At 54.1% G+C, this 12,376-nt stretch overlaps 5 protein-coding genes across 5 annotated transcripts; 3 read left to right on the top strand and 2 right to left on the bottom strand.

The window, feature by feature from the left end:
* Nucleotides 1-1,771: 1,771 nt before the first annotated feature.
* On the top strand, nt 1,772-2,302 carry PHYSODRAFT_342638 (hypothetical protein; the record flags this gene model as incomplete). Its single annotated transcript, XM_009541115.1, has 1 exon — nt 1,772-2,302. The coding sequence occupies one exon, from the start codon at nt 1,772-1,774 to the stop codon at nt 2,300-2,302; it is 531 nt and encodes a 176-aa protein (XP_009539410.1).
* A 370-nt stretch (nt 2,303-2,672) lies between these two features.
* On the top strand, nt 2,673-4,610 carry PHYSODRAFT_342639 (hypothetical protein; the record flags this gene model as incomplete). The annotated part of the gene is made up of 1 exon (XM_009541116.1): nt 2,673-4,610. One exon carries the CDS (start codon nt 2,673-2,675, stop codon nt 4,608-4,610), a length of 1,938 nt encoding a protein of 645 aa, XP_009539411.1.
* A 204-nt stretch (nt 4,611-4,814) lies between these two features.
* PHYSODRAFT_289274 (hypothetical protein) lies at nt 4,815-8,460 on the bottom strand (the record flags this gene model as incomplete). The annotated part of the gene is made up of 1 exon (XM_009541117.1): nt 4,815-8,460. A coding segment is annotated over exon 1 (824 nt), but the record flags the coding sequence as incomplete, so codon positions are not given.
* Nucleotides 8,461-9,321: 861 nt separating this feature from the next.
* PHYSODRAFT_342642 (hypothetical protein) lies at nt 9,322-10,911 on the bottom strand (the record flags this gene model as incomplete). The annotated part of the gene is made up of 2 exons (XM_009541118.1): nt 9,322-10,044; nt 10,753-10,911. 2 exons carry the CDS (start codon nt 10,909-10,911, stop codon nt 9,322-9,324), a joined length of 882 nt encoding a protein of 293 aa, XP_009539413.1.
* Nucleotides 10,912-10,998: 87 nt separating this feature from the next.
* PHYSODRAFT_342643 (hypothetical protein) lies at nt 10,999-11,360 on the top strand (the record flags this gene model as incomplete). Its single annotated transcript, XM_009541119.1, has 2 exons — nt 10,999-11,102; nt 11,144-11,360. 2 exons carry the CDS (start codon nt 10,999-11,001, stop codon nt 11,358-11,360), a joined length of 321 nt encoding a protein of 106 aa, XP_009539414.1.
* Between the last annotated feature and the right edge of the window lie 1,016 nt (nt 11,361-12,376).

A 12,376-nucleotide genomic window follows, 5' to 3' on the forward strand; every position in this document is an offset into this window, starting at 1 on the left:
GTTCAGGTCTGCTCTCCACGACAGCGGCATCGGTTGCCGCGGACGCGGTGGCAACGTTGAGCGCCGAAACGATGCAGTTGCATGGTGCGGTAGGGTAAGTAGCCTCCTGTTCACACACGAAGCGATGTGCCTGTAGTTGGCCGCTGGCAGCAAGCTTAAATATCGGCATAATGACTGCACGAACGCGTGCATGCAGTCCGTGGAGCTGTTCCACTCAGAGGTGCAGCCGTTGTAGGGCACGGAGTTACGATGAAGTTTGTAGACGTAGACTAAGAGGGACAAATTGCTCGTAACGGTACTACATGTACATTTTAATGTAGTAATTTTTATGCTTGAGCGTACATCATAGTAGTTGTGAAGGCGAGGCAGCCAGGGAACGGTGTTGCCAGTGGGCTTCCCGAGATCCTCCGACCCCCTCTTACCTAATCATTACAGTCCAGCAACAAAATGCAACCACGTACTCTGCAACGGCGATAACACCTAGATATTGTACCTACGACGCTGAGGTGCGGAGGAGCTCCACACTGCTGCGCGGGCGCTCGGCGCGCGCCATATCGCTGCTGGGCTCGACCTTCGGCATCGGCGAGTTACTCGGTATCTCCTGCAACTAAGCCACTGCCTGCAGCCATGCTTTTTGTCGATGCTACAGCGTAGACTGGTTTGCGTATGCGCCCTCTATCCGAATCTCCATCTTCTATGTAGTGTTAGTACTTTACTGTAGAAAGGAGAGTTGGCGTGGTGGGGTGAACGACTGTTGTCGTTCACCCCAGTAAAGCGAAGAAACATTGCTCCACTACGGGAACAAACGGTCGCATGATAACTGTGCTATGATGTCCTTACATTCCATTCCTGGCAAGTATATTTAAATCTTCTAGCAGGAGGTTAGTGCATGGCGTCAGGATCAAAAGCCCGGACATTTTTCAAGTGCGCTGCCTCTAGTAAAGGGGCAAAATGCGCACACAGATGAATCAGTCCAATTTACGAGCCGAGATGCAGCAACACTCAAAACTACATAATACAATATTAACCAATGAAATTGCTACATTTGATTTGTCGTCAAACTGTCTTACGAATGCTCGACACAAGTGATTGACCATCCACGACTTACAGCAATTCGTACTCGAGTACGATTTATAGTCGTACTCGATAAGTCGTACGAGTTATTGTGCTTTGCAGTTATTTTGCCGACCATTTTAGACGCTAAATATGGCAAAGCCTGCTCCTAAATATGTGTGAAAGAAGATACACGGCCTGCTAAAATTATGCATAAATCCACCTCCTCATATATATATCGACTTGGGAGGGCCTGTCAGCAGCCATGCATTGGCCCAGTACACCACCGTCCATGATCCCCAGCACATCCACCCTCTTATGCATAATTGCCGTGTGTGTAGGTGCTTGTGGATAAAAACCGACAGAATTGCAGCTGCACAGCCACAATTGCACTTTTGAAAGTGCAATTATGGCGCTTTTAGCGTAATTCTAGGCCTCCACCCATTTATGCACCTCGATTTATCGTAAATCTAGCAGGTGGTCGTAATAATACAGCAAATCTCGCCTCATATTGCCAAAATCATTGCAAAGCACAAATACAGTCTGAAGTGCCAAAAAGTACAATATGTGTTATTATAATAAACCTGGCGAGATGTGCGCCTAAATACTTTTGTCCAATAAAAACAGAAACTACATAGTGATTATGTCCAATTAAAGCGAATATGTGGTCTACATTAAAGAGAAGTCGCCAAACCGCAACACTGCCGCTCTGCTGGACATGGCGAGCCAGTCGGATCTCCAGCCTGGAGTCGAGGAGATAGCCGCATTCGTGGACGACAGCGTCTTCACTCAGTTGAGCGCGAAACTGGGGGACGCGAAGGAAGGCAACGAGGGAGCACTGGAGAAGAAGCCTCTTCGCATCGATGAGTATTTGAAAAAATATCGCGACGCGGGACTCCGGGTCTCTCAGAAAGAATTTAATGGATGCTTGGAGGTGAAGATTGGGATCGTATACGAGCACCCAGACGTGACGGTCGATCTTGCGGAAACCATTACGGTCAAGACGATTGAAGACCTCCTGGCAAAGTTTGTTCCGGAAGACAACCCCCTCATCACCAAGCTGGGTGAAGACGAAATGATTCGACTCTCGGATGCGTTCACTAAAGTCACGTACGTCGGCAAGGCCCAAGACGACCTCGCAGAATACCTGCGGGACTGCTGGAAAGAGTACAACCCTGCAAAGTACAAGGCGCCATGTGTGGCGGTTGTGCAGAGTTCCGGCTTCGGCAAGAGTCGGACAGTGCGTTAGCTTGCGCTCAAGGCAGAACGAGAACCGAACTTGAACCTGAAAGTTTTGTACATGTGCGCGCGTGTGCACCGATCGACGGGGTTTCCGGAGGCTACGAGTAAGCTTCGTGATTGGCTGTTTGACCCTGCCGCCTCCTCAGTGCAAGAGGTCGCCAGGCGATTGAAGGCGATTTACTGCTATGCGAAAGATCATTGGGCGGACGTTCAGACGGAATGGCTGGAGCTGTTTATCGACAATGCAACTGACAGTTCCGTGTGCGGCCAAGCTTTTGAAAGAAACAGAAATGATAAAGGCGTCCGATTCAGCATCCGTACCGGACACCTGTATCCAAACTACGGGTACCTCCACCGTGAAGGATCCAGATGGCAAAATGGTGGTTCTGGTGATCGATGAAGCGAGAAGTCTGCTGGCTGAGGTGGATGGCAAGAAGAACGATTTTCGTATGTTGCGAAATGCTCTTAAATCCGCTAACGAAGATATCGGCCCCGAAGGAGGCACTTTCGGCGTGCTGATTGATACGAACTCGCAGATCTCGGACCTGACGCCGCCTCTGTTGTTGGACCCATCTTCTCGGAAATCTGGAGGTAGTTTGGCATCGTTCGCGCCGCTTGTACTAGCTGATACGATGGACGCACACTGGGATGACTACTTTGAAGATGAAGAGATAAACGAGGGAACCCAAGTTGCGGTGGGAGCTGAAGACGAAGAGAAAACGAAACAGCAAGAACGTGCTAAGATAGCCATGTACAAGACCGTCGTAACTGGAAGTGACGGTCAGGCCTGGGAGGCGTTGAGGCGCATGGGCCGCCCGATGTGGTACAGCACTTACCCCGATCCAGCTCATAAAGTTCGCGTGATTGATCTCGCAGCGAATAAACTGCTACTGGGGATTCCACCTTCGCAAAATGCGTACAACAAGGATACCATGTTTGGTGTCGCCTCCATGCTTTGTCGACTGGGTGTTCGACCGCATTCGACGTCGGCTTTGGCATCTCGGGCCCCCGCTGACTTCTTGGCGATTCTCGCGTATGTGAACTTCAAACGAGAGGGTTACGTCACCAGCTACGCTTCGGACCCAGTGCTCGCCTTAGGAGCGATGAAAGTGTGGTATGAACTGAAATATGGTCTGGCAAAGTATATCCTGCCGCAACTCAAGAACCTCCTTTTGGATGAAGCGTTGGACACTGGTGGAGTTGGCGAAATTGGCGAGATGGTTGCTCGGATTTTGCTGCTTCTGGCGATGGACAAGTGTGTTATGGGGGACAAAGATTTTTCCCAGTGCTACCATACGATCGGGCAATTTGTACCGGTGCAGGATTTCTTGGACGTGCTGCAAGGCAACAAGGAGAGACCGATATATTGTAAGGGGATGTACAACGCGGAAGATAAGAGACCAGAATTCAACGAGTGGTGCTCGAAGTGGGATGGTTGGTACGTGGGGTTCACCCACTTTGTGCAGTTGCAGCTTGAGCCGAATGAGGACACGCTTTGGTTTTTGCTGGGACGTCAAGCTGCAGGTATTTTCCCCCGTAACCAGTATGGAGCCGATTTGTTGATCCCGATGTTTAAGAAGAGATCCAACAGCAGGCCAGTCGGTGGGGAGACAACGAGGGGTGAACAAGAGGAGCAGGAAGTGTTGATGATGTTGATTCAAGTGAAGAATCGTTCCCCAGTCGATGGTGGGTTTTCCAGGGCAGCGACGGAGAAACTATGCCCCTGGTTTGTGTTCGGAAAGAACAGTGATGGGAACTCGTCAGCGGGGAAATCTACTGATGAAATTGGTAGGGATCCGAAACCGCTGGGTTCCACGGATGTCCGTGATACCATTCGCATCTACATGAATGTGCGCGGTAGAACGCGTGACGGCAAGTTCATCTATGCCACGACAATGAAAGACAATCTTAAGCCCAAGAAGAAAGGCAACGCCTCTGAGGTGAAGGAGGAGAGTCAGACGATCGGGAGTCAGGCGAAGAAGCGGGCGAAGATCGAGAGCAATCCTGGCGTCTCAAGTGTGTCGAGTGTCTCGGAGGAGGATCCTGTTTTCACGATCTGCCTCCGTTTGCTCAACAGGGTCACCTACCCGTTCCTGAGCGAGGACGTGGCTTCCATTCTATCAAACATGGTGGAGTCTCAGTATGACCCGCTGGGGCTTGTGGAGGGCGACCTGGACTATCGCGGTGAAGATGAAAAACGAAACAAGAACGTTAGTTCGTATGCAAAGTTGTCGCTTACCGCGACGCGCGACAAGTTGTTGCAGAACGCCCGTAAAGCACTAGCGTACGCGCCGGGTGACAAGGAAGAAGAGTGACGCTGAGAGTGACGTTGGTGGCAGTGGTGAGGGCCACTAGGCGATCAAGGTGGCGAGACGGAAACATCCAAGAAACGAGCACGTGAAAACCAAGAGGGTGAAGAAGCCGTCCCACTAAACGCGCCAAGTGATCCAACAAGACGCCCAAGCCCACACGGAGGCAGTAACAGTACGTGCCTGGTGCCTGCAGCAACTAGTTTTAACTACCAACAATTTGTTTTACTTGAGAGTACGCAGCCACCTCCAGTACGCTTCACCTTGCAGTCTTACGGAAGTAGCACGTCTTTTGCTGTCTACGTCGTCTTTACTGCTCTACCTACTCGTCCTGCAGGAACGGGTATTATAGTCCGTGTACCCGCGCGCGTCGCCGAGGTAGAACGTGTCCGTGTCGTAGTCGTTCACGGGCTTGTTGAGTTGGAAGCGCCGCACCAGGTCCGGGTTCGAGATGAAGTGGCGGCCGATGGCCACGGCGTCGGCCGCGCCCTCCTCCACGATCTGCACGGCCGACTGCCGGTCGAAGCCCGACGCGGCGAGGAGCACGCCCTTGTACGTCTCGCGGAACTGCCGCGCCGAGCCCTTCTCGGGTGCCAGCGGGTCACGCACGTGGTAGCCACGCGGCTCGATCAGGTGCGCGTAGGCCAGGTCGTAGTTGTTGAGCCTGTTCAGCACGTACGTGTAGGTGGCGACGGGGTCCGAGTCCTTGTCGCCGAAGCTGCCGCCGAACGGGGACAGTCGGATGCCCACCTTGGACGAGTCCAGACTCTCGAGGATGGCCTCCAGTGCCTCGGACAGGAAGCGCGCGCGGTTCTCGACGCTGCCGCCGTACTGGTCGGAGCGGTCGTTGATGCCGTCGTGCAGGAACTGCTCCAGCAAGTAGCCGTTGGCGGCGTGCAGCTCGACGCCGTCGAAGCCCGCGCTGATGGCGTTCTCCGCGGCCGTGCGGTGGTCCGCCACGATGCCCGGGATCTCGCTCGTCTCGAGCGCGCGCGGCGGCACGGGCTCCATGCGTCCTTCGCGCGTGACGATCTTCTTGCCGGCGCGGATGTTCTCGAGCTTGGAGCTGGACGACACGGGCAGGACGCCGCCCGGCTGGTTGAGCGGGTGCCCGACGCGGCCCGTGTGCCACAACTGCAGGAACATGTTGCCGCCCTGGGCGTGCACGGCCTCGGTGACGTGGCGCCAGGCCTCGACCTGCTCGGGCGCGAAGATGCCCGGCGAGCCCCAGGACCCGCGGCCTGCGGTGCAGCAGCTTCAACACGTAGTAATGTTCTTCTAAGTACGAATATTGGATACAGTATCTTTACGCACGGTATGTACCGATCTTCTGGTACATAACTGACTCAGTCAAAAAAACAACCGGCCATTTCCACTTTTGCCCTTCAAGTCCTGTGGCGCCACCCCCGAACTAGCAGGCATGCCCGCGCCCTTGCCAACGTCGTCATGATCCTACTGCCGCATTGCTGACTGTGTACTGCTGTGCTGCTGCAGATGGACATGTCCAGCCAGTTGGATCCCCAGGCTTTGGCCGCGTTCGTGGACGACAGTGTCTTTGCTCAGATGAGCGGGAAGCTTGGAGCAGACGCATCGCCGAAGAAAAATCTTTTCGTTGCGTGGATGCTGGAAGACTATCCCAACAAAGCCACACTCCAACTCGAGGCCTCCCAGAACCAGATACATGGATTGATACGGGTGGAGATCAGAAAAGCATACGGGCATACACGCGTGTCTCAACCTCTTGCACAAACTATTGCGGCCAAGACGGTGAAAGACCTCCTGGCAAAGTTTGTCCCTGAAGCCCGCTCCGGCACGCCCAAGTTGGATGAAAATGAAATGAAGCGAATCGCGGAGGCGTTCACCAAGGGCCGGTACCTCGGCGAAGCCCACCTCGACCTCGCACAGTATCTGCGGGACTGCTGGAAGGCCTACACCCCCACAAAGTACAAGGCGCCATGTGTGGCGGTCGTGCAGAGTTCTGGCTTCGGCAAGAGTCGGATGGTGCGTGAACTCGCGATTGAGGCTCAAAAGAGCGCCTTGAACATGAAAGTGCTGTACATGTGTGCCCGTGTGCACGAGTCGACGGGGTTTCCCAAGGCTACGAGCGAGCTTCGTGGTTGGCTGTTTCAAGAAGGCTCCGAAGTGGAAGACATCGCCAGTCGATTGAAGACAATTTACGTCTACGCGAACAAGCATTGGGCGGACGTTCAGAAGGAATGGCTGAAGCTGTTTACCGAACAGGCAGCGGACACCTCTGTAAAGGCGAAACTTTCGGATGAAACAGATACGCTGGAGGGGGATACCTCCACCGAGAAGAATCCAAATGGCAGAATCGTGGTTCTGGTGATCGATGAAGCGAGAAGTCTGCTGGCTGAGAAGGGAGGCAAGAAGAATGACTTCCGAATGTTGCGAAATGCTCTCAGATCCGTGAACAAAGATATCGGCCATCGTGGATGCATTTTCGGCGTGCTGATTGATACGAACTCCAGGATCTCGGACCTGGCGCCTCCGCTGTTGTTGGACCCATCATCTCGGCTTTTCGATGGAGAGTTGGCATCGTTTGCGCCAGTTGTGTTAGCTGAGACAATGGACGCACACTGGGATCAATACTGTGAAGAAAAACAAGCCGGCGAAGATGAAGAAATGAAAGAGGACATCCAAGATGTAGATGAAGAAATAAAAGAGGAAATACTAGATGCGGGAGCAGAAGATGAAGAAATGGAAGAGGAAACTCAGGTTGCGGTGGGAGCTGAAAAAGACGAAGAGAAGAAGAAACAGCAAGAACGTGCTCAGATAGCTATGTACAAGAGAATCGTTACCGGGGATGCGAGTCAAGCTTGGCACGCGTTGTGCCGCATGGGGCGTCCGATGTGGTACAGCACTTGCCCCAATCCTGCGGATAGAGAAGATGTGATCAATCTTGCGGCGAACAAGCTGCTACTGTCGCAAAATGCGTACAACAAGGATACCATGCTTGGTGTCGCCTCCATGCTTTGCCGTCTGGGCGTGCGCCCGCATTCAACGTCGGCTCTGGCATCTCGGGCGACTGCCGACTTCATGGCGATTCTCGCGTATGTGAATTTCAAGCGAGAAGGTTACGTCACCAGCTACGCTTCGGACCCAGTGCTCGCCTTAGGAGCGATGAAAGTGTGGTATGAACTGAAACATGGTTTGGCAAAGTATATCCTGCCGCAACTCAAGAACCTCCTTTTGGATGAAGCATTGGACACCGGTGGAGTTGGCGAAATTGGCGAGATGGTTGCTCGGATTTTGCTGCTTCTGGCGATGGACACGTGTGTGATGGGGGACAAAGACTTTTCCCAGTGCTACCACACGATCGGGCAATTTGTACCGGTGCAGGATTTCTTGGACGTGCTGCAAGGCAACAAGGAGAGACCGATATATTGTAAGGGGATGTACAACGCGGAAGATAAGAGACCAGAAATCAACGAGTGGCGCTCGCAGTGGGAGGGTTGGTACGTGGGGTTCACCCACTATGTGCAGTTGCGGCTCGAGCCGAATGAGGACACGCTTTGGTTTTTGCTGGGGCGTCAAGCTGCAGGTATTTTCCCCCGTAACCAGTATGGAGCCGATTTGTTGATCCCGATGTTTAAGAAGAGATCCAACAGCAGGCCAGTCGGTGGGGAGACAACGAGGGGTGAACAAGAGGAGCAGGAAGTGTTGATGATGTTGATTCAAGTGAAGAATCGTTCCCCAGTCGATGGTGGGTTTTCCAGGGCAGCGACGGAGAAACTATGCCCCTGGTTTGTGTTCGGAAAGAACAGTGATGGGAACTCGTCAGCGGGGAAATCTACCGGTGAAATTGGTGGGGATCCGAAACCGCTGAGCTCCACGGATGTCCGTGATACCATTCGCATCTACATGAATGTGCGCGGTAGAACGCGTGACGGCAAGTTCGTCTATGCCACGACAATGAAAGACAATCTTAAGCCCAAGAAGAAAGGCAACGCCTCTGAGGTGAAGGAGGAGAGTCAGACGATCGGGAGTCAGGCGAAGAAGCGGGCGAAGATCGAGAGCAATCCTGGCGTCTCAAGTGTGTCGAGTGTCTCGGAGGAGGAGCCTGTTTTCACGATCTGCCTCCGTTTGCTCAACAGGGTCACCTACCCGTTCCTGAGCGACGGTGTGGCTTCCATGCTATCAAACATGGTGGAGTCTCAGTATGACCCGCTGGGGCTTGTGGAGGGCGACCTGGACTATCGCGATGAAGATGAAAAACGAAACAAGGACGTTAGTTCGTATGCAAAGTTGTCGCTTACCGCGACGCGCGACAAGTTGTTGCAGAACGCCCGTAAAGCACTAGCGTACGCGCCGGATGACAAGGAAGAAGAGTGACGCTGAGAGTGACGTTGGTGGCAGTGGTGAGGGCCACTAGGCGATCAAGGTGGCGAGACGGAAACATCCAAGAAACGAGCACGTGAAAACCAAGAGGGTGAAGAAGCCGTCCCACTAAACGCGCCAAGTGATCCAACAAGACGCCCAAGCCCACACCGAGGCAGTAACAGTACGTGCCTGGTGCCTGCAGCAACTAGTTTTAACTACCAACAATTTGTTTTACTTGAGAGTACGCAGCCACCTCCAGTGCGCTTCACCTTGCAGTCTTACGGAAGTAGCACGTCTTTTGCTGTCTACGTCGTCTTTACTGCTCTACCTACTCGTTCTGCAGGAACGGGTATTATAGTCCATGTACCCGCGCGCGTCACCGAGGTAGAACGTGTCCGTGTCGTAGTCGTTCACGGGCTTGTTGAGTTGGAAGCGCCGCACCAGGTCCGGGTTCGAGATGAAGTGGCTCCACGATCTGCACGGCCGACTGCCGGTCGAAGCCCGACGCGGCGAGGAGCACGCCCTTGTACGTCTCGCGGAACTGCCGCGCCGAGCCCTTCTCGGGTGCCAGCGGGTCACGCACGTGGTAGCCACGCGGCTCGATCAGGTGCGCGTAGGCCAGGTCGTAGTTGTTGAGCCTGTTCAGCACGTACGTGTAGGTGGCGACGGGGTCCGAGTCCTTGTCGCCGAAGCTGCCGCCGAACGGGGACAGTCGGATGCCCACCTTGGACGAGTCCAGACTCTCGAGGATGGCCTCCAGTGCCTCGAACAGGAAGCGCGCGCGGTTCTCGACGCTGCCGCCGTACTGGTCGGCGCGGTCGTTGATGCCGTCGTGCAGGAACTGCTCCAGCAAGTAGCCGTTGGCGGCGTGCAGCTCGACGCCGTCGAAGCCCGCTTTGAGGGCGTTCTCCGCGGCCGTGCGGTAGTCCGACAACTGCAGGAACATCTTGCCGTGCACGGCCTTGGTCACGTGGCGCCAAGCCTCGATCTGCTGGGGCGCGAAGATGTCAGGGGAGCCCCAGGATCCGCGGCCCGTGGGCGTGATGTTGGTGGCCTCGGCGATGATGAGGCCGCCGGGCGTCGCGCGCTGCTTGTAGTACTCGACAACTGCAGGATTTCTCGACGTTTTCCTACTGCGTTTTTGACGCAATACGAACGATGTGAAAGTAGAGTATCGCGGCGATATATACGTTATGGACACCAGGGCCTCAGAGTTTTAGTTTTTCACACTATTAGAACGCCTAGGCGTCGTATTCGGATAGACCGACTAGTAGGCGTTCTACTTTATTTCAATGCCTGGGCGTCTGGTACGGGGTAAGACGGTAGCAGGCATGCCCCCATTCTCGCCACCGCCGCCATGATACTACTGCCACTTTGCTGACTGTGTACTGCTGTGCTGCTTTGCAGGTGGACATATCCAGCGAGTTGGACTCCGACACTTTGGCTGCGTTCGTCGACGAGAGCGTATTCACTCAGTTGAGCGAGGAGCTTCGGAAGACGAAGAATGGCGACGATCAGCGAGAAATCTTCCTATGATGAATTATCTGAAACAATTTGTCGACCCCAGCAACCTCCGGGGCTCCCAAAAAAACGATAGATAGCTTAACCCTATCGTTACCAGAATGATACATCAAGTATCTTTTTAATGGTGATGTAGTAGCAAGATAACTGAAACAGCAATTTTCTGAGCCACGGCAGTTTCCTCGCCGTTTATGACCAATCATACAGCTAAGAGGGATAGGTAAAACCCCACGCTATTGTGTCTTCTGTAGTATATCTATCAACACTATTGTGTCCCCAGGGGCACGGATGCGATCGTCGAGCACAACGCCAGCGGCAGCCGCACACAGGTCGCCGCCGGAAGTAGCGGCAGCAGTGCCGCCAGCGACATCGGCAGCAGGGTCTCGGACACGATGGAGGTGACCGTGGCCTTGGAGGACGCGGTCAGGGTCGTCTCCGCCGACATGGACACGGACACGGACGCGATGGCGGCGGGGGACTCGGGCAGCAAGCATAACGGCGGTCGCAGCGCCGTGTGTGCGCCGGCAACATCATGACCACGGACGCTTTGGGCGTGACCGTTGTCGTGCTGGAGGTGGTCGTGGGTGCCTCCACCGGCACGGAGGTTGGCAAGGATGTGACCGGTGACCAGACAGCGTGCGCAAATGCATCGACAGTGCGGAAGGAGACCGTTGTAGAGGTGCCAGCAGTACCGTCAGCGGCATCAACAGCATGACGTCCTTTGTAGAGATCGTGTCCGTACGGGAGGAGATCGGAGGCAACTTCGTCAGCATGGAGTCGGACGCAATGGTAGCGGGCGACTCGGGCAGCGAGGGCAGCGGCCGTGGCAGCGCCGTCAGCAGCATGACCTCAGATGTGGTGGTGGCGAACGTGGCCGTGCTGGATGTGGTCTGAGGCGTCTTCGCTGACATATACACAGTTGGGAGTTATTGTTCGGCTTGGAGGCGCGTGGAATTTCTAATAGCATCCTGTCGGATTATACGCAGCGGAGTGTGGTTAGCTTGCCGCTATGGTGCACCAGTGGTAAAGCAGTATGTTGTCAGCCACGAGCTAAATCCGCATTTACGGCATCAAGACTAGCGGGGGCAGATGGAATAGGTGTGACTTAGTGCAGTGAAGTATAAATGGTTAGTTGACTTTGACTATCTTGAAAAAATGATGTGAGGTTACGCCTTGGTGGCTTCTTTTGGTCTTGGCGGGCCTTCAGAAATGGACGGTTAGCTACATAAATTGGAGAGGTTCGTCGCAAGTTGCCGTCGACAGTGTACACTTGCTTCGGCAAGTAAAACAAATGGTATTTCTGCCAGCAAGTCCAAGTTTGCTGTTGGCACAGATGCTGCTTCGTAGGGTCAACAGGGTATGTGCGCTTGCACAACGCAACTCGATGGGTCTCGCAGTAGTCGGTTTCTCGGTAGGATCTCTGCCCTCGAACTTGCACACAGTGCATTTCCGCATTGAGCGACTTCTTCCCTGAAGCACCTCCGAGGACGCTCTTGCAACACACGTTTGTGCGTGATCGCCCGAAGACTCGGATACATCTGTCGACGCCGCGGTTTGGGTCGTCATCGGCATTGTTGTCGTTGTCGGCTTCGCAGCATACACCATTCCATGTTCCCTATCCAGAGATTTCTTCCAGTCCCCATTGAACAGTTCTCGAACCAGTGATGCCACAAATGCGCGATGACTATCGCGGGCTCTTGACCTCGTTTGGGCTGTACCTCCCGTCGAACGAGACTCCTCGCTCTCACCACGCGCCAAACTATCGCAAATGTAGGCATCGCACCTGGCTATATCAAGCATGACCATCGCTAGTTTTTTATGCCACTTCTGAAATGAGTGGCCATCGGCTAGAGAAAATCGTGCACGCAGTTGGTCGAGCCGATCAACACCTTGCATCGCTGAATTATACT

Source organism: Phytophthora sojae (assembly GCF_000149755.1).
Source record: "Phytophthora sojae unplaced genomic scaffold PHYSOscaffold_18, whole genome shotgun sequence".
Lineage (NCBI taxonomy): Eukaryota > Oomycota > Peronosporomycetes > Peronosporales > Peronosporaceae > Phytophthora > Phytophthora sojae.